Consider the following 20,941-nt stretch of genomic DNA (forward strand, 5'->3'; position numbering starts at 1 on the left):
TATCTCCTCTACACTCCAGGCATACCCTGTCCTTCATGTTCATTCCAAACATGCCTTTTCCTTAGGGCCTTTGCATTTACTGTTCTCTCTGCCTGGAACACTCAGCCTCCAGATATCTGCATGCTCCCTAACCTCCCTCGGGACTTGGCATACCCTACTTATCATAAAACAATATCCACCCACTGTCACTTTCGTTTCTCTTTTTTATGTTTATTTTTCTTCATAGCACTTGTTACTATGTGACTTTGTTTGTTGTTGCTGTTCACTTATTCTCATTAGAATATAAACTGTATTCTATATAGGGAGCAGACTCTATTTTATTTAGGAATTAAGTAAATACCTAAATTGTATCCAGCTTGCCCTAAAGGAATTAATGAAGAAATGTAATAAACCTGAATTTTGCATTTTAGGGACACATTGGGAAAATTATATATATATATATATATATATACTCTCTCACACACAGACACACGCACATACACGCTAAAATGAATACACATACACATTCCAGTCCTTTTATCATATCCAGAAATCCAGAAATTGTGAGAATGATTTCTGAACACATATCTCCCAGTGAAAAACAGCTTGAGAGTAGAAGCCATGAAAGACAGCCTACTTATTAAACTGATGATTATAGTCTGTGACCCATTCTTCTGAAAGTGTTCTTAAATAGGCTCCAGACATTTAAGTTACTGGGAAGCCAAATTATTGTCATAAAGTTGCTTAGGGCAATGAATTGGAACCTGAGGAGGTAGGTACTATTTAAATGCCATTATAAATGGCATGGAGCTTTTAGCCTGATGTGGCCATCTCCTCTCTAGGAAACTAAGATAGGCCAAGGCAGCCTCTCCCCGAATGATGCTGGGCTAGACTGGGCTCTGCCAACTTCTGCTTCTGAGTTTTCCTTGTCTTGCCATTGGTTCCTGAAGCCCCACTCTCCTGAGCATAAGCATTGTGTCACGTGGCTCACATACATATTTGTAGCTGTTCTTCACGTATATGAAGAGGTCATAACTAAAACTCAGATTCATTCAACATACATTCATTACTTAATTGTAGATCTCTATCATGCATCTTTTGGGACAAAGGATTCCAAGTAAAAGGGTTAGGGTTTCATGATTTATTTTTTAATATTAAAGAGGTTGATGTACATTCTCAGAAGTGAGGAACACTGTCCTGGTCTGACCATCTACTTCTGTTGTGATATTCCACTAAACAAGTTAAAGTACAGTTAATTAGATGTCACACTTAAGGTCTTACATCACCTTAACTGGAGTTTTTCCACAGTTTTTTTTTTTTTTTTCCTGATTTACGACCACAGATGGTTAATTACATCCGCTACAGATTTGACAAGCTAGGTTACTAAAGGTAATCTTCACCGCCTTCATTCAAAGCTTTGGGAATCTCTAAAGCAAAGGAAATAAGGAGGACGAAGAGATTAATTAGGTTTCTAGAAGGAATAGGTTTCGAGGTGGAACTTGAGACAGAATTTCACAAAGAAAGCAACTTTAGGGGCTTCGGAAACGGGTAAAGCACAAATGGAGGGACTGATGATCCCATCCCTCGCATGTGCGGGGCTGTTGTAACGCGAGATGAGGCCGACTCAATCCACTCCGAGAAGGGTTTATAAAACGCCAATTTGAGGCATCGGAACTTTCCTCCTCCGCATCGGGGAGCCATCGAAGGTTCTCAGCAGGTGAGAGGCATGACCGGATTGGCCAACGGAAGGATGATCAGCATTTTAATTTCTCCGGCGCTCTCTTCAGACCTCTGCCCGCACCTCAGGCCGGCTTTGCGGTAGGTGGTGTTGGGGCTCTCGGGCAAAGCGAAGCGCAGGGCAGCGTAGCGCAGACCGGCTATGCTGCCGCGTCAGGCTGGGGCCGCCAAGCCGCTGCCGGGCGTTGCACCTGGGCCCGGCCCGGCCGCCCATTGGACGGCTCCGGATGACCCGGCTGTATCGCGAGACGAGATTGGCAGTAGCGGGGCCGCATGTGCCCCCGCGCTGGCTTTGTACGCGGAGCCGCCTGCCGGTCCTTTAACAATGGGCGGCGCGAGCGCCCCGGCGCTGGGCCCGAGCTGAGGCCGGCGCTTCGCGGCCGACTGTCCGCAGCATGAGCGGGGCCGGCGTCCCCCGCACGCTGGCGGGGCTGGGCCTGTGAGGGCCGCGGTTCCGGGTAAGGGAGGCCGCCGTGGGAACCGGCAGGCCTGGGCTGGCGGCGGGGCACCGGACCCGCCCGGCCCGGCCTTTTGTTCGCCTTTCTGGGGCCGCGCGATCCCGTGCGCTCCTCTGGATGAGGAGGCGGCGGCCTGAGTGCGCGCTGGGGTCGGCCGGGCCTCGAGGAAGTTCCCGGGGAGGAGGGCGCCCCCGACTGTCTGCGGCGGGCACCCGGAGCCGCGCGGGCGTTTGTCTCCGGGTTTCTCGGCGGGAGGTTTTCACCTCAGGGGGGCTCACCTCAGGGGGGCTGTGACTGGTGTCAAGTCTCCTCTTCTCAGGGCCGGCTGGAGAATTAAAGCCGGGGCTCGGGGAGCCCGAAGCCGGGCCTCCAGTCCGGCTTTTCTGAGCACGCGTCCGGGTCCGCGCCTTGGGAACTAGGGCCCAAGTTGGTCCCAGTTTGCCCGGCGCCCGGTCCGGCCGTTATCCAAACAAGCCGGCTTCTCCTGACCGGTGGCTCGGGCCTTACGTGCGGCGTCAGGGAATTGGTTTGGATCGGTGCTGGTTTTAGGACGAGTCAGGTGAAGATGAACAGTCGCCCAGGGTGGCCTGAGGTCACACGCCTCGGGGAGGGGGCGCGGAGGGGCGCGAGGAGGGAGCTGGCAGTGACCGCGTCTGGGGTGTGTCTTACAGACTGAAGTTGCCGCGTCTGGCCAGGCGCGCCGCCCGGTCCCATGGAGCTGGAGGGTCAGTGGTGGCGGGGACAGCTGGCTGCAGATATCCATCAAGCTCTTCGATACAAGGTAACCGCGATGCCCCGACCTTTCCATTCGGTGTCTTATGCCAGTTAGTATGAATCTCGGCTCCCTGGAAAGCCCAGTCCGGGTCTTTAGCCACTAGTTTCCAGACCAGAAAAGGTGAGTTTGCCTATTTGCTCAAAGTTAATTAACTTCTTGGCTTCTTCCCTGGGTTGTAGCAAAAGAAGCTGAAACTTGAATGAGGAGGGGGTGGGGCGTGGTAGTCGGGAGAGGGAAGGTGTGAAGGGACATTCTGATGTCCTTGTTTCCAGATGGAACACGGATTTGATACTGTATTTAAAAAGATAAGTGTGCTTGGCTTTTAATTGGGCAGAGCAGCCCTCCTTTATTCTATAGTTGCTGTTGCATGCAGCTGTCTGTTACGTCACATTTGTACAACAGTAAATTCCCCAGCCTTTCCACTAACTTGCTGTGAGACTTTGGACAAGTTACTTAATTTTCTGCTTCTCAATTTCCTCATCTGTTAAATGAATAACAGAACGTGCTTTATGGGACGACTGTGAAGATTAAAATGAGGTAATACTGTAGATGTGCTCAGAACAGTGCTTGGCATATATAATAAGTACTAAGGAAGTGATAACTATTTGTTATTCTCTACCCCCGAAACCCCAAGACTTGGGGGGTGTTCAAAAAGCCTTAAGGTAGGAGTTAGCTGCTCCTTCAGCTAATATCAAAGGCCAGGAGTAGACCTGGGGAAAAAGTACACCTTTTTTGGGGAAAAAGTACACCTTTCTGGCACAATGCAAATTTTGTTTATTGTTGCTCCTAAGTAACAATTTTATTCTGTATGTCACATCTCAGCGAAATGTGTCAGCTCTGCATCTTTGATAACCAGAAGAGAGACCAGATCCAAAATTAACTCTAACTTAACTTAATTTCACTATGGATAGAGAGAGCCACTCATTATGTATAGAAAATTGGAAAGAAGCGAAACAGCTGACTCTTTAATAAAAAGGCTGCTCACTGTTGGAGCTGAGAGATCCTGGGATGATAATGAACTTGTATCTTGATTTTTTTTTAACCAGGTTAAGTAGATTAGAAAACCCAATTCTGACTTAAATTGTTACAGTTGTACCCTTTTCTGAAGTTTGAGTTCTAAATGCTGCTTATTAATTCTGACATTCAGTCTCTTAGACACTAAATACACCTCAGCCCCCTAAGAGGCTGTTTGTACTACAGAAAAGTCTCAACTATGGCATGGTTCTCTGGAATGTTAAGAAGAGAGTTGCGGGTTTTCCACTTTGAAAATTGTCCAAATACCTTTGTTTTCTTATTTTTTTTTCAGATGTTGTCTTTCAGTTTTAAATGCTCTGATTTTCTAAGTGTCAGCTCTTTATTCCTCTGGTATGTGGTGAAAATAATATTTGATGTTGATACATATGTTTTGTAATGACATGAAACTTAAAAGATTTTTCTTGGTGATTTCCATGGTTTTCGATTCTTACATTTTATGAGTAATTTTAATCCTGAGTGATTACCTGAATTAATTTTGTTAGTTGAGGTTGGAAATGGATTTTTTTTCCAGCAGATTTGTTGAATGTTTTTGTGTATTGAGCTCTGGGGAGGATCCAAGGAATAAGACACAACCTGTACTAAACTTACTTACAAACTATCAGAGGATGAGATAGCACAGGGCCTGAAAGAATGCTACTGAAAGTTGTCTTGGGCCACCTGCGGCATGCTACTGTGGGTTGTCTTTATTTTATCTTTAAGCATTGTGTAAGCCACATTCTTGCTATTTGACACAATGGCCACACTTTATAATTTGTTAATCAGTAAAACTTGAACCTGTGGAACTGGAGAGACCACTGTTTATAGTATACTGAAGTCAAGGAAAGTTAAAATGAACTTTTCTCACAGAGAATACATGTTAATTCCAGGCTATTAATTAGGTGATTTGGTTGGGTAATCATATGCTTATTCAACATATTTGCATGCCTACAGTGTGCAAGGTGCTATGCCAGGGGTTGGAATGATAATAGTGAATGAGACAGACATGATCCCTACCTTTATGGAGTATAATCTCATACAATTTAGAGCATCTGAATTTAGGTCTTCCTTAGGGCAGTTGCCATTCAGGCACAATGGAAGGTATCTGTGTTTAGACCCAAGGTCTGTGGAGGAATAATTGGTGTGACCAGCCTTGCATCTACTAGGGAAGAGTAAAAATTACAACAAATGAAAATCCTCTTTAACCCCAAATGCCAGCTGTATTGTTTTTGTAAAATACAATCACTTCTCCCCCCCACCACCCCCAACAAAGCAGCTGTCCTCTTATACCCTGTGTCTTCTCTTTCTTCTCATTGTTTTGCTATGTATACTAGTGTCTTAGGATGCTTGGGGAAGTATTTTCAGGAGCCTTTATGACAGATGGGAACAATGCTAATTTTGTGAGAAGCATCAAGAAAATATCCCACAGAGTTGTGAGTATTCCTTCTATGCCTTTATTTCCAGCCTGACTGGACAGTTAACCCATTCTGGGAAGGGGATGGCATTTAGGGTGGTGAGCTAGTGGGGACCTGAGATTGGAGATGGAGATGACATGTTTAGGTCTCTCTGTGCTTTGGTCTTGTGGGATCCTGAGAAGCAGACAGGAACAAGAGTATTCAATTCTAGGGGATCAGGAATAGACATTAGAAAAAACTCATAAGCTGAGAAAAGCATAGGTCATTTTCTCATGCAAATAACTGCACTACGTGGACAAGGAACTAAATCTGACAGCCATATGATAAGCCCTTGTACTTTACCATTTAAAATAATATAAAGAGAATGTATTGGACACATTGTTAACAGTCTCCTAGTGATGGCCCTTGGATTCTTGCCTTTGTTGTCTTCATTTGGTAAAGTTAACATTGTTAAAAATAAAGTCCACAAGTGTCTTCCAGCTAAGTTTCCCAGTGCATCTTTTTTTTTTTTTTGTACGCGGGCCTCTCACTGTTGTGGCCTCTCCCGTTGCGGAGCACAGGCTCCGGACGCACAGGCCCAGCGGCCACGGCCCACAGGCCTAGCCACTCCGCAGCACGTGGGATCCTCCCAGACCGGGGCACGAACCCGCGTCCCCTGCAACTGCAGGCGGACTCTCAACCACTGCGCCACCAGGGAAGCCCTCCCAGTGCATCTTTAAGACCTTGTTCAGGCCTCTTTTACAGAAAGCCTGCCCTGGTTTTGTTTTTTCCTAACATCCCACCCCGTGAGCTGGGTTAGTGTTCTATAATACCCTGTCATTACTATATTATATTCTAATAATCTCTGTATTTTGGTTCACCTGCTGGAGAGAGGCTTGAAACTGTATTCCGGCTTTTATCCCTGAGGTTAAGCACAGTATCTGCTACATGGGAGATGCTCAATAAATGTCACATGATGACAGCTAAGAAAGTTGAAATTTGAAATGGTAACTCATTTACACCATTGTAAAAATCTACAGAAATGGTAAAAAAGAAGAGAAAAATCCTGGAGACTACATGAGAAATTCACATGTTCCCTTTATTTAGAGAAATTAGTATTTTTTCTCTTCAAAGAGTTGAGCAAGCCTAAGCCAATGTGTTTTCTTTTTCTTCAATAGCATTTGTTGATTCTTTTTTCACTTACACAAAAATTAAAAACATAAAATAGCCCATTAGCCTATCTCCCAAGTAACTCCTACTAATATAATTTTAAGTGATACATGCATATGGGTTTAAAAATTTGGGGATAGTATCTGGTGTTTTATTTATTTGTTTATTTACTTTGGCTGTGCTGGGTCTTCGTTGCGGTGCACGGGCTTCTCTAGTTGCGGCACACAGGCTTAGTTGCAGTATGTGGGATCTTAGTTCCCCTACCAGGGATCGAACCCGTGCCCCCTGCATTGGGAGCGCAGAGTCTTAACCACTGGACCACCAGGGAAGACCCAGTATTGGGTTTAAAATGAGCTTTCCCCAACCCTTACTATTCCCTGATTCCCTAAGGTTACCAGCATTATTGGTTTTTTTCCTGAAAAGATACCCAATAAATTAGTATATTTGCAAATATAATTTTTTTGTTGTTGATACAAGAGGTTGTAATACATATTCACTGTTCTGTACCTTCATCCCACCCCACCCTCACTCAGTTTGTCAGAATTTTCCATATCAACACATATAGGTCTACTGCCCTTTATTTTAATGTCCACATTGAATCGATGTCCCTTAAGTTTATTTAATTAGTTCCTTGTTGCTAGACATCAAGCTTTTTAAAAAAAATTATGCTTATTTTGAGACCCCCTATACCCTTTACCCAGTCCTCCCTCCCCATCTCCCCCCCCCTCCCCCCATGGTAACCATCTTGCAAAACTATGGTGCAATTATCACAGCCAGGATAGTATTGATATTGATACAGTCAAGGTACAGAACATATTCTGTACATTTATCACCACAGGGATCTCCCATGTTACCCTTTTATAGGCACACCCTCTTTCCTCCCATCCTCATCCTCCCTTAACCTCTGGCAACCACTGATCTGTTCTTTATTTTTATAATTTTGTTATTTCAAGAATGTTACATAAGTGGAATTATGCACTATGTGATCTTTGGGGATTGGCTTTATCCACTCAAAATAATTCTCTGGAGATCCATGCAAGTTTTTGACATTAACCTTTTTATTCTACCATTTTGCTATTAAAAAGAGTGCTGCAAAGGACCTCCTTATATGTAGGATAAACTCCTAGGCCTGGTGTTGTTAGCTTAAGGGGTATCTACAGTCTGCATTTTCAAAAATTTATATTACCTAGTTCTCCTTCAGAAGGTTATATCAATTGTCAGTGTCACCAATAATATATGGGAGTTCCTATATCCACTCTTGATAGCATAAGCAAAAAGTTAATAAAATATAATCTGGTAAGTGAAAAACTATATAGTTATCCCTCAGTATCCATGGGGAATTGGTTCCCGGATCCCTGCGGATACTGAAATCTGAGGATGCTCAAGTCCCTTATATAAAATGGAGTAATATTTGTGTATATCCTACACACATCCTCCTGTATACTTTAAATCATCTCTAGATGACTTAATCATCCATGTTGTAGCATATATCGGAATTTCATTCCTTTTTAAGGCTGAATAATATTCCATTGTATGTATATATTGCATTTTGTGTATCCATTCATTTGTTGATGAACACTTGGGTTGTTTGTTTCCACTTTTTGGCTGTTGTGGACAATGCTGCTATGAACATGGATGTACAAATATCTGTTTGAGTCCCTACTTTAACTTCTTTTGTGTATATACCTAAAAGTAGAATTGCTGGATCATATGGTAGTTCTACATTTAATTTTTTTTGAGGAATTGCAATACTGTTGTTCACAGTGACTGCACAATTTTATAATTCCTGCCCATACACAAGGGTTCCAATTATTCTATATCCTTGTTGACACTTGTTAGTTTCTGTTTTCTAGATTTTGTTTTTTGGGTTTTTTTGACAATAGCAATCCTAATTGGTATGAAATGGTATCTCATAATGGTTTTTATTTGCATTTCCCTAATGATGAGTGATTTTGAGCATCTTTTTATGTGCTTATTGGCCATCTGTATGTCTTCTTTGGAGAAATGTTTAGTCAAGTCCTTTGCCCATTTTTTAATTGAGTTGTTTTTTTTGTTGAGTTGTATATATAAAAGAGTCCTTTATTTAATCTGGATATTAACACCTTACCAGATATATGATTTGCAAATAGTTTCTCCCATTCTGTGTGTTGCCTTTTCACTCTGTTGATAGTGTCCTTTGATGCACAAAAGTTTTTATTTGATGAAGTCTAATTTGTCTTTTTTTTTTTTCCTGTGCTTTTAGGGTCATATCCATGTTCCTTCCTTCCATTGTGATACCTTTTGGGTTTAGTGTGGCATTATGCTGAGCTCGTAAAATGAATTTAGAACCCTTCCATCTTCCTCTGTGTTCTAGAAATACTTCAATAGTATAGAAATTTTCTAATTTTTAAAAAATGAGAAGCCTGATTAGAAGATACTAGTGGATGTATACTAGTCTGTACCTTCCGCATCCCTGCATGTATAATACAGTATGCATCATACGAGGAACATACCTGTTACCTTCTAACCAAAAGCTTTGAGCTTCTTGTAGGGGGTGTGTATGTATGGTTTGGTTGGTGTTTTGGTAATGCTGCTTTCCTGAAAACACCTGGTAGGGAAAACAGGATTCCCTTATTAAAAATCTTGTTAGAATACATTTATTCCATAATGCAAGAAACACCTATAACTGGTTATGTCAGATGTGGTTAAGAATAAGGAGAAAAGTTTGGTTTTAAATCTTAAATGCCATTCATTATCCTGCCACTCATCTTTTTCATTTTTGTGTTTTACTCAAGAAAAGTGTGTTTTAGGCACTTGTATCAGTAATATATTGGGGGAAAAGTGTCACCTTTGCACTGTGGGAATAATTCTTCTATATGCTATGTTAGACTAAATGTTGTTCCTCTTGATTTAGGAGCTGAAGTTACCTTCCTACAAAGGCCAGTCCCCTCAACTAAGTCTTAGAAGGTATTTTGCTGACTTGATTGCCATTGTGAGCAATCGTTTCACCCTGTGCCCTTCTGCCCGACATCTTGCTGTCTATTTGCTGGACCTGTTTATGGATCGGTATGACATCTCTATCCAGCAGCTGCATTTAGTTGCACTTTCCTGTCTGCTTCTAGCAAGTAAGTATGAATCTGATATACATGACTGGAAAATTCCATTGTTTATAATAAAATAAATTTATATAGAACTCAGTGAAATATCACCAGATTCCTTTCATTCCAGTTTACTAGTATCGGAAAGTTTATGTTGAAAATGCTTTTTGGCATAGTAGTTCTTAACCAGACATATTAAAAAGTGGCTCTGGAGTCTTAAAAGCATGTGTGCCTGGTCCTACATCCTAAAGATTCTGATACAGATGTCTAAGCCATTCCAGATCTACCGACTCAGAATCTACATCATGGGGCCTGGATATTTTTTAACTTTTTAAAAGTTCCAAAGGTGATTCTGATGTACTTTTCCAGTTAAGAACCATTGTCTTAAAGCAGCAGTTCTCAACCAAGAGTAGTTGTGCCTTATGGGGAGTATTTGGCAATGTGTGGAGACAGTTCTGGCTGTCGTCACAACCTGGGCGGAAGGTAAACATCTGCAATTCACAGGACAGCCCCGCACAACAAAGAATTATCTAGCCCAAAATGTCAGTGGAGCTTAGGTTGAGAAACTCTAAAAGGTACCATACTCTCCCGTTGTTAGAATACCTTCTACTGGGTATGTAATGAGTTGGATTAACGAACTGAAGATTCATGTGCAACTGCTATAAATGTGAAAACATCTGCTTTTGCAGTAGGCAAAAACTATGTAGTAAGCTGTAAGGTAGAATCTGATAATGAGCCTTTTGGTGCCTTTCTCTTAACATCTTCCTGTAACACATTTCATTGTTTGTTAGTACCTTGAGAGAAAGAGGGTGAGTAAAGGCATTGAAACTGAAAGTTTTCTTCTTTTAGTAATGTGAAAAGATGGTATTTGATATTGAAGTTGAATCCACTATGTAGTTTTTATATTATTCATGTCATTACAATAGAAATTTAAGTCCCACTTAAAGTAGCATGTAGAAACACTGACTGCCTTCACCTCTAACCTCCACTTGAGGGTTTAGGATCCAGTGTGATTGCTGTCTAAGGAACATTCCTCCTCTACCCTGCCACCAGAATTCTTTCTAAAACACCTTTGCACTTTGACTGCAAATAAACCTAAACCAAATGCAGGCCTGTGTGGTATCATTTATGAAACCAATCTCTCCTCAGATTTTCTTTTCCTGCCCTTATTTTTCCTTTCATCTGATGACCTCAACCTCTTATCTCCTTGAGCAGGTCTTTTTGTAAGTTATTTCAGCTCCTTTGTGGATCAGACTGAATATAAATAAACATAGCCCACTGATGACTTTCCACTGCCTGTGGGTTGAAGTGGAAACTCCTTATTGTAACATTTAGAACCTTTCATCTGGACCCAGCCACCTTTCTAGACTTGTCTTCCAACCCTGTCCCCATGTAACTTAAGTCAAATTCTTACCAGAATAGTATATTTCCTGAATATCTATATTTCTCTCTTAATCTATTATCCTCTGAGATCCAGACACATCACCTGCTCTCTCCCCACCATCCAGAAAGCCAGAGGTAATGCTTGTACATTTATAAGTAACCTTTAATTTAACCTTTAATTAGGGTTTCATCCTCATAAGCAATCATGTGTACAGTTCTGTATATGTTTCATCACTAGCTATGAAGCCCTTTGTGGTTTAATAGTTTGCATAGGATTGGAAAAACCCATACTTGACATGTCAAATGTGTGAGTATCCACATGGAATGGCTTCCTGTTATCCCGAGAACGTTAGTTTATTATAGGATCAGTTTATAGTAGAGAGACACTGGAAGTCAAACATGCAAGTTAGGTTATTTTAAAAACTTGGGATCATTAATGAAAAATTGCCTGCTATGGTTATCACTGTCCTTTTACCACTACCAAGCCCTACCTGGTCTATGCCTATGGACTGTGAAATTATGAGTGATGCATAGTCAGTTCGTAGACTGACTTACATTTGTGACTAAAATTACTAGTAACTTACTAAGTTACTTGGGGATTATAAACTAGATATTCATAAACTACATGTCACTACCAAAGTTCACCGAGGTCTCTAGTTGAATGACAACTCTGGCCACCATGCAGTGCTTGACATTGGTGTCAGGTTTCTGCAATTTCCACAGTTTGGGGAAAGGATACTTTATTTGTGCACCATCTTAGATTGGTTGGAATGGAGTTTTCAGTTGTTCTTGTTTTTAAATTATCTATTACTGTTAGTTTAACGTCGTGATCAATTTATTTTATTGAAGGTTATTTGATTTAATCCGTGTAGTAGTATGTAGTTCTTTTGGCTCATTTTCCAGGAACTAGGATTTGCATTTGCTGGGTTCAAATGTGAACTGTTTACCACCTGTTACTAAAAGAGTCAGATACCTCCTCCCTTTGTTCTACTGACCCCACCCCTTTTTCCCTGAGAGAGAATCCTTTTACATTGTTCCTCTTCCACTGGAGAGTGGGAAAGTGTGAGATAGGTGTCCCCCAGGGTCTCTGCTCCTCCCAAGTAGGCACTGGTCAAACGAGTTCAAGCTATCAGCTCTTCACTAGGGTCAGGAATCAAAGAGACTGGCCTTTAGTAGCCCACTGCAGTCTCTCCTCCCTCCCGTCTAACTTTACTACAACAGAAGTGCTTAGGATGCTTATAAACTGGTAGCCTGTTTTCAGTATCTAATGTCTGTTTTAAATTTGTGGAGTTCATTCTAGTGTTTCTTACACTCTGTCATCTTATATTTGGATTCCGATGTCAGCTCTCCAAATAGTTAACATAAACTTTATTCAAATAGTGCTTCTCTCCTCACAGAATGGATGTCCCCCTCCCCTAGCTGCTCCCTGCTTTGGGATGGGCAGCCTTTTGTGTAAAAGTGAAAAACAACTTACAGCTGACAGGACTGGGTGACAGCTGTATTTCAATTATTAAATAGGTCGGAAGGCTTTTGGGAGTTTGGCTAAAAATGGAGCACAGCTTGTAAGTTCAGGTACTAATGCATATCCTGCTGCCTGGGTGTACATACTATTAGAGGTAGGAAGAAAGGGCCTACAGATTGGGGAGAGGCGTGTAGTGTTTTAGAGCGGGGATTATAGGAAATCTATATGGATATAGGTTTGAATCTCGTCAGCAATATGAATTTCAACAACTTGAACTTGAGTCTCAAGTTACTTCTCTATAAAATAAAAATAGACACCTTACCAAGTTGTTGTGAGGATCAAGTGGGGTAATATGTTTAAAAGCATGTATGAAATTGACACATAAAAGTTAGCATTGTAATGATTAATTCCTCCATAAGTGTTCTATAATCTTCACTGGCTCCCTAGCCCCAAAGGTTTTGGCTCATTCCAGAAAAGACTGATTTATCCTGGGAAATTCTCAAACTCTAACTCTTTGACATGTACACCCTGGCTTCCCTTGCCTTCTGTGATCAGCATTGAACTCGTAGAGAGCGTGGAAACAGTCTTAAACATGAGGCTTTTGATAATTTGCTCAAGGTATTGTGTAACTAAGATTTTGGAGTCAAGATGAAGCCAAAATGAGATTATAGGCTTTTAATAGTAAAAATTTGTGACAAGAACTTGTTTCTCCTTGCTCACCAATACTGGGTTGACAAAGCTTTTTACTATTTGATGGGTGAAAAACTGTATTTCACAGATGATTTTGTTGATATATCAATTTTTAGTGAGATGAGAACCTTTTTTCTTTTTCCTATGAATTGTCTCTTCTGGTTCCTAACCCATTTTTTAATTAGATAGATAGTCTTATACATTTGTGAGAGTTCTTGGTAAATATTAAGGATGACTTTTTTCCTACTTAGTAATAAAAGACTAGAATGTGGGTTGGCAGAGATTACAGTGACATCTGATCCATGCCCTACTACCACATATCTGCCATTCACTCCTGGCTTTGAAAATGTGCTGGTTTCCATGGCTGATCTGAACATTTCCCATAAAGACAACCTGATGTTTTGTTTCTGTGGCCCCTAATTCTTTGTTTTCTGGGAAGTAGATGAGAATTTCCTGTGCCTTTATTTCCTGTTTGGGGGCCTTTATCAATATAATCACATGGCTTCTGGTATTTCCTTTCAATTGAAGAAACTGATCTTTGTGATCTGTATGTGGTATTAACGGATAAGTAGATTTAAAATAGTCACACACATAGCGTTCAGCACAATAAAAACTGGATATGAATGCAGGTACTCATTGACGCTGTCACACATTTTGAAATCCTTTAATATCCATGTATCTGAGTGTATTACTATATATAATGAAAAGGTTCCCAAAAAACTTAAACATTAATTAAAATCCCAAGTATGGTTATTTATGCAGCATGCAGGTTATTTTTTATCTTTGCAAATCAAGATGCAAAGGCTTTCATGCTTGTAATAGCCAAGTACTTTATAAATATAAAAACCCCATGGATGCTTAATAATATAAAAGTTTGTCTATTCTGGTAGTTGTTGTCCCCATTTAACCTGGTGTAGTACTTTGGTCTAGAAGCACAGATTTGGGAATTCAGACATAAATAAGTCTTCCATTTTGGGTCTGACTCAATTGACTTTAAATGAATTGGCCAACCTTGCTACCTTGGTTTCTTGAGCTGTGAAATTGGTCATATACAACTGTTTTCTGTGTTGAAAGTTTCAAGGAGATAATATGAAACATTCTTGATCCTTGCATTAAACAGTGGATTGTGGTATATTAATTCCTTCAAAGGAACATCAAGCATGATATAAAAAAACTCATTAATTTTTTACAATACTCCTTTGAAGTATACTGCCAGTATTGCTGCTTCTACACAAATAGAGTACTTTGAAAGTCTTAATGATTCATCCAGAGGGACTGAACTGAACTAAATTCCTAGGTCATTCTCCTTCTGAAGAATTCCATTTGGTTATACTGAGAACAGTGGGTTCATATCCTATATTTATGCAGTGATCATGCTGGATGACTGTCATTAAGATCACTTTAGTGCTTTCAGCTGTACTAATAAATGCCTCTGGCAAAACTTGTGAAATTTATCTTTGTGTGATTTGATTTGAATTGGGAAGGACTATCTAGATTCTTGAAAAGTCCGAATTATGTAAGTTTTTTGGATCATCTCTTACCTGCAGCGATGTTAAGAGTAGTTTAAATCTAACAAAGTTCAAAATTTCTGGAGTGGGAGCGAAATTTTAAACTTCTTTGGGACTAGACTCTTCTTAAAGTTATGAGCTTAGAGTCTCTTGGCATAGGAGACAAAACCTTCTACTCTCGTTCACCCTCCCTAAGCAAAGACCAGGGTAGTTAGCAGTGCTTTTTCCCCAGCCCCTAAGGCAGGCTGACTTGAACAGACCTCACTGACTCCATTATGTGGAACATCTGGGCTGAGTGATTCTGGCCACTACCATTTGTTGTCAGAACTTCAATGTGTGGTGTAAACCCATTCCTTCTGGAAGAGAAACTTCACAGGGAAACTCATTTGGTTTCTTCCGGTTTGGTAGTCTTCATGGTCTTCCCCCCAAAATGTTTTTAAATGGATAAAATTGTAAGATTTCTAAAGAAATCAAATATATTTAAATAGTTATCAAAATAGTAGAACAAAAAATTTATATAGTAATGTATAACATATTCTAACTAATTATGAACAAGTGCAAAAGCTATTGTGAGAAATCTATAATAATTGCAATATAATATGACTATTTTATACCTTAATGTAAAATAGAACATAATGCTAGGAGGTAGAAAGCTTCAGTTTTAATTTCCCTTCTGTGGATAATCATGGAACAAAGACCCAAAGAGACTTGACGATAACTCTTTTGGTTCTGTTGCTGCATTTGGAAAATCATAATAGTACTTGATAGCTTGAGTTTTCTCCAGCCATAATTTTAGAAACATCTAAAGTGAATGATTTATATATAGTAAATGCTTGCTTGGAAATTAAAGTGTGAGGTGGTACATAATCCATAGAAAACTTATTCAGGGGCTGGAGAGGGCATTTTATTCCTCAGCTGTGCATATGGATGAGTATTTCGTGAAAAGAAGTTAATGCCTTCAAATAATGACGTTCAGCCATCAGAGCATCTTTACTCCTATTCTGCTTTGAGTAAGGGGATATAAAAGTGGTATAAAATATCCTCCCTTTTCTTAATAACAGACTTGGCTAGGTTTTTGTTTTGAATTTAGAACAGGAGGAAAAGGGTTTTTTGTATAATGAGAATGCTTATGTTAGATATTCACCCAGTTTTTTTCCTCTAATCTATTTGTATCTCTCTGGAATTGAGATTATGCTGGAAATATGCTGAGATGAAACACTTGAAGCTTAGCTATTTTTGATTTTAGATAACTATGACATTAAATTCTTTAAACTTTCTTCTGTTCTAACATAATTTTCTTTTACCAACTACTGCCTGACCCCCAAAAGAAAGTTCCTGAAAAGATTCAGCTGGTGAGATGATGGAGTTATTTTTTCATTGGCACATAGGACTGTTTTCATTACACAGTAGGACATCTATCAAAATGTTTACACATTCCGGGTTTTTTTGGTTTTTTTTTAGGGGAGGGTGAAGGGTGGGGAACAGAGGCACTGGGAGAGAAAACATGTAGATATGAGAACCACAGAGTTCTGGCACAATTGTATCTGCCCAAAGTAGGGGAAATGTCTTTGGATCTAAATCTTTGCACTAGGACAGCAGATCCCATTTAAGTGACTAGACTTATACTGATCACTCGCCTAACATTTTCTCTCTCGCTCTTATCTTCCTTTGCTTATAAGGTAAATTTGAAGAAAAAGAAGATAGTGTGCCTAAGCTGGAGCAGCTCAACAGCCTGGGTTGTATGACTAATATGAATCTAGTATTAACAAAACAAAATTTGCTACATATGGAACTATTATTATTAGAAACCTTTCAGTGGAACCTCTGCCTTCCAACAGCTGCCCATTTCATTGAGTATTATCTCTCCGAAGCCGTGCATGAAACCGATCTTCATGACGGCTGGCCAATGATTTGCTTGGAAAAAACTAAACTCTACATGGCCAAGTATGCAGATTACTTCCTGGAAGTATCTTTGCAAGGTGAGTCATTGTGGATGCCAGTAAGTGACTTGTGAGCTTGTGACTTGCGCATTCTGTTGCTTAGGTTCATTTTTGATGTCTCCACAGATTATGCCTTTCTAAATTATGCACCTTCTTTAGTAGCTGCAGCATGTGTGGCTTCTTCAAGGATTATACTTCGTCTTTCTCCAACGTGGCCTACCAGACTGCATCGTCTTACTGCTTACTCCTGGGATTTCTTAGTTCAGTGCATTGAACGGCTATTGATGTAAGCCTCTTTGTTCTTGTGTTTGTAATTTCTTATTAACATTCTTCATGTATAAGGGGCCCTGGGAACAAGTTCTCAAAGGCCCAGAGCTTTTAGGATACTGGCTCTGACAGCTGCCTGCTGCCATGGGCAAGCCCCTGTATGAGCAGTACTTGGTGGAAGGGGAATTCCTTTTGGCTGTTATCCAGGTAGAGGTTGCCATTGCTAGTATGATTCGGGTACATAATAAGGAAAGGGGGTGCTCTTGCGTGAGCCCACCACTCTGAGATCATCCAGGCAAATCTTGCCTCATTCCCACATCTTTGAATTGTGGGACCATCAGGACGTCACCAAAGTGGCAGTCATATTTAAGTACTTATTGTGGCCATAGCTCCCAAGCTGAAAATAGCCCTTAAAGCTACCAGCAGCCAGTTCTCAAGGGCTCTACCAAGGAAAGGAGCTTTTAGAAAGCTAAGAGTGAGATCTTTCTGTTGTTGAAATTATGGTTGCAGTGACTGCTACCTGGGCAGTGGGGCAGTCCAGTGAGTCAGCTGTTAAGGAGTTGGGGGTGGTGCATGGCTTTCCTGCAAATTTTTCTCAAGTTAACATTATTAACAGTTTCCTTTCCATGTTGCAGCGCTCATGACAATGATGTGAAAGAAGCAAACAAACAGAGAGGACAGGCAGGACCTCAGCCAGCACAACTAAGTGTGTTCCAGACAGCCTCCCAGCCCTCTCGGGCAGTTCACTTTCAGCAGCCTCAGTATCTCCATCAGACGCATCAGACCTCGCTGCAGTATCGCCATCCTGTATCGGAACAACCAAGCTGTCAGCAGATTGTATCTACCACACACACCTCATCTTACACACTACCGACATGTCCTGCTGGCTTCCAAACTAGTGTTCAGGGCCTTGGGCACATGCAGACTGGTGTTGGGATGTCACTGGCAATACCAGTAGAAGTTAAGCCCTGTCTGAATGTTTCTTATAACCGGAGTTATCAGATAAATGAACATTACCCTTGCATTACTCCATGCTTTGAAAGGTGATTTTATGAGAAGGTAAGACTGGTAACCCAGACTGTTTGTGACTCAAAGCTCTGGGGCAAGCTTTTTGTAAACTTCTCTTCAAAAGGAAAGGGATCCAAATGGCATCAGAACTCTTCCGACACCAGCACCAGGAAGACTGAATATCCCTTCCAATGCACCATGAATATCTGGGAGGACTAAGCTAACACTGCAAACACTTTAACAGTGTGTATGTCAAATGCTGTTAAAATACATCCTTATATGACACAAATTTTAAAGCCCCAACTGATGGTCCAAATATTTCAAAAACATTCAACACAACAGAAAACTTGGACAGACTTCAATTTGCCATTTTGTGATTTGACCTGTGGTGGCCTCTGGGCCTAATGTTGGCTTATATGTCAGAAACTAATGTTTATCTGTGGACTTGCCAAACAGTCTTCTTATGAAGGAAAGTTACAGTATTAATTTTTGAAGAGGTCCTTTTTTTTATTCTGCAGTTTTGAGTTATATTTTTGATCTACAAATGAATTTCTGACTAAGTTTAATCTCATGAATTGCTATGCTATACCAGTCTGTGCAGTTAAAAAAATTTTTTTTAGATATTCTATATAACTTCCTTATCACAGGTAGTATAGGTATCTGGATTTATGTACTAAAATTAAGGGTGGAGTAGCTCTCTTATCTTAAAAAATCATGGTCATAAATTTTTTGTTGTTTTTTCCCCTAAAGATCAGCCTCAAATCTTTAGATTTAAACACATTTAACTCAGGGAATTTGAACTACTTGGAAACTCTTAACTGTAATGCAACATGCTTTGGGAATGTTATAGTATGAACTACCTTAATAACATAGGTTAGTATACTCCTGCTAGAATGTGTTTTCAAACGAGAACATAATTGTATCCTAGAATGAATGAAGTGGTGGTTCCTATCATTCATAATGCATATATAAGTTTTGCATTTCTCAGTGCAATCAATGATTTATACTCAGATTTGATATTATTCTAAAAAAGTTTTTTCAAGGGAAGGCAAAACTGTAAAATGTCAGTACTAGAATAAAGTCCCATAGGTTTATTTTGAAGTGGAACATGGCCAGGGTAGTTCTCAGGTTGTGCTAGAGCAGCACTTTGTTACATGGAAGACAGGTTTTATAAGCAACCTTTGAATCCAGCTAGTCAAGAGTAAGCAGGCAAAGGTGACTTTCATTAGATTGGCCCCACGACTGCCCTGGGACATTTCACTGTACTGGTGATGAGTGAAAACAGCAATAAGTCATTACAGCAAGGGCAATTTGGGGGTAAAGAGTTTGGAGGGAATAAACTGAAAAAGTAAAAAGAAAAAAATCATTGTAATAACTGAAACTGTATACATTGTGCTCTTAACTGTGGGAGAAGAGATATTTGGTGGAGGGAAGCTTTCTGATTTAAAAATTAGTAAGTTGTGTCTTTCTGTTTGTGTTTTTTTAAAGGTAGCACTTGAATAGAAGGGAAACTGCATGGCAGGTATGTAACTGCCACAATATGCATTGAAGACAAACTTATTATAAAGATGTTGTGGGTATGCAGCAGGAGTCTCAGTAATCAAGCCAATGGCTTTTGTTAGGAAGGGAAGGGACTCAACACAGCAGCGGATCGATCCAGATGGCTCCAGTAGATGAATGTGGGTGGGTGGCTTCTGTCAGCATGAATTCTTAGAGAATATCCTTTCCTTTAAAGAAAGGTAACTTTTAGAGTACATAAGTACATAGGGCATGATGTGGAGTTATTAGTCTGGTAGATAAAATGAAAAACCACTCAGGTAAGAACACTCACTCATGGCAGTTTTCAAGCATGAAAATTGTTTTCTGAAAGTATCACCACTTTCTCTTTACAGAAGGCTGCTAATTGGATTTTGGTAGTTCTTACCTCAAGAGAACTTGAATTATTTGGGGGAAGGTGGGTTCAAAAGAGAATATATCATTCACATTCAGAACCTAGCAACCTGGACCAATTTTCAGTATTTTAACTACCTCAATAATACTATGAATGTAAGATACTGGGACAGAGATCCCAACTTGAAACAACAACTGGTGCCTATGGTAATTTAATGTCTTGTCAAATGCTTTTACTGACTGGTTTAAATGTCATTCTTGTTATAGAATATGCATTTTTAAGAATCCTATAATAACACTTTCCCAGTTTATATTTAAAAAAGCTAAAGAACACTGGATTAATTTGGGGGGGGGCGGTGTAGAGTAAAATAAATAATTGGTTCCTGTCGCTGCATACCCAGGGTGGGGTGGGATGGGGTGGTTGGAGAACCAGAATTATTTTTAAAACATTAGGTTTCAATATAAATACAACTCACAACTGCTAGCTTCAGGGGGTGTGGGTGGGGGAGTGGTGTGGGTTTTGTTTTGTTTAATTTATTGATTAGTCTTTAAAGTAGGTTTTTTTGTTTTTTGAGATTACCGGACCATCATTAAATGTGTACTGTGAAGAAATTAATGATATGCATAAAGGGCTTTACCAAAGTCCACTAAATAAACACTAAAGTACGGACTGCAAACCAAAATGTATCTGTTATGACATTAATTGCAAATAGCGAGTATGGTGCTGAAGTCCACGCCAATGGAATTAGATGAGTGCTATGCACTTAATTTTAAAATAAAACTAGTTTTTGGTAAAATGGTTTTGGTGTTTTGTTTTAAATATAAATATGGATATCTGCAGCTTCATTAAACCATATCATGTAAGTCAGACTTGGAATCATACTTACTAAGAAAAGGCTATCCAGATGGAGAATATAACCATAGTAGTGGGAAACATTTGTCCATTCATTATGTATTCCATACTGAGCACCAAAGCCAACAAAAAGTATATTTGACACCGCCTTTTTGGACATTTGAACATAAAATCAGTTGTTAGTAATGTTAGAATTGCAGCATATAAATTAGGAAACGATGCAAGCTGCAGAAAATCTGAAGTCTGATTTCAAAAGTAGGGATGCAGAAACTGGTCAAAGGTGTCAAAGGTGTGAGAGGGTCAACAGTAATAGTCTTCATTTAAGCATCATTTGCTACT

The 20,941-nt window shown here is 40.1% G+C and overlaps 1 protein-coding gene and 1 long non-coding RNA gene across 8 annotated transcripts in view; one reads left to right on the forward strand and one right to left on the reverse strand.

Moving 5' to 3' along the window:
- Window positions 1-1,956: 1,956 nt before the first annotated feature.
- CCNJ (cyclin J) lies at window positions 1,957-20,546 on the forward strand. 7 transcript variants are annotated; one of them, XM_032608608.1, is made up of 6 exons: window positions 1,957-2,174; window positions 2,846-2,955; window positions 9,418-9,628; window positions 16,324-16,623; window positions 16,711-16,870; window positions 17,487-20,546. In XM_032608608.1, exons 2-6 carry the CDS (start codon window positions 2,887-2,889, stop codon window positions 17,896-17,898), a joined length of 1,152 nt encoding a protein of 383 aa, XP_032464499.1. In that variant the 5' UTR covers window positions 1,957-2,174; window positions 2,846-2,886; the 3' UTR covers window positions 17,899-20,546. The 7 variants fall into 7 exon arrangements, with proteins under 7 accessions (XP_032464499.1, XP_032464504.1, XP_032464502.1 ...); XM_032608613.1 differs by having other exon boundaries at window positions 2,009-2,174; window positions 2,846-3,069; window positions 17,487-20,536; XM_032608611.1 differs by having other exon boundaries at window positions 2,020-2,174; window positions 16,744-16,870.
- LOC116741685 overlaps window positions 13,785-20,941 on the reverse strand; it is a 29,400-nt gene continuing 22,243 nt past the window's right edge. The window contains exon 3 of the long non-coding RNA XR_004346232.1: window positions 13,785-17,656. This is a non-coding gene — a long non-coding RNA (uncharacterized LOC116741685). The remainder of the gene's footprint in view (window positions 17,657-20,941) is intronic.

Source organism: Phocoena sinus, chromosome 16 (genome assembly GCF_008692025.1).
Source record: "Phocoena sinus isolate mPhoSin1 chromosome 16, mPhoSin1.pri, whole genome shotgun sequence".
NCBI lineage: Eukaryota > Metazoa > Chordata > Mammalia > Artiodactyla > Phocoenidae > Phocoena > Phocoena sinus.

Bases quoted from the DNA above. Each gene is read 5' to 3' on its own strand.
- CCNJ (XM_032608607.1), top strand. From the start codon at position 5,304: ATGCTTGGGGAAGTATTTTCAGGAGCCTTTATGACAGATGGGAACAAT. The intron at 9,629-16,323 runs GTAAGTATGAAT...TTTGCTTATAAG, and splicing joins TTCCTGTCTGCTTCTAGCAA to GTAAATTTGAAGAAAAAGAA. The intron at 16,871-17,486 runs GTAAGCCTCTTT...TCCATGTTGCAG, and splicing joins TGCATTGAACGGCTATTGAT to CGCTCATGACAATGATGTGA.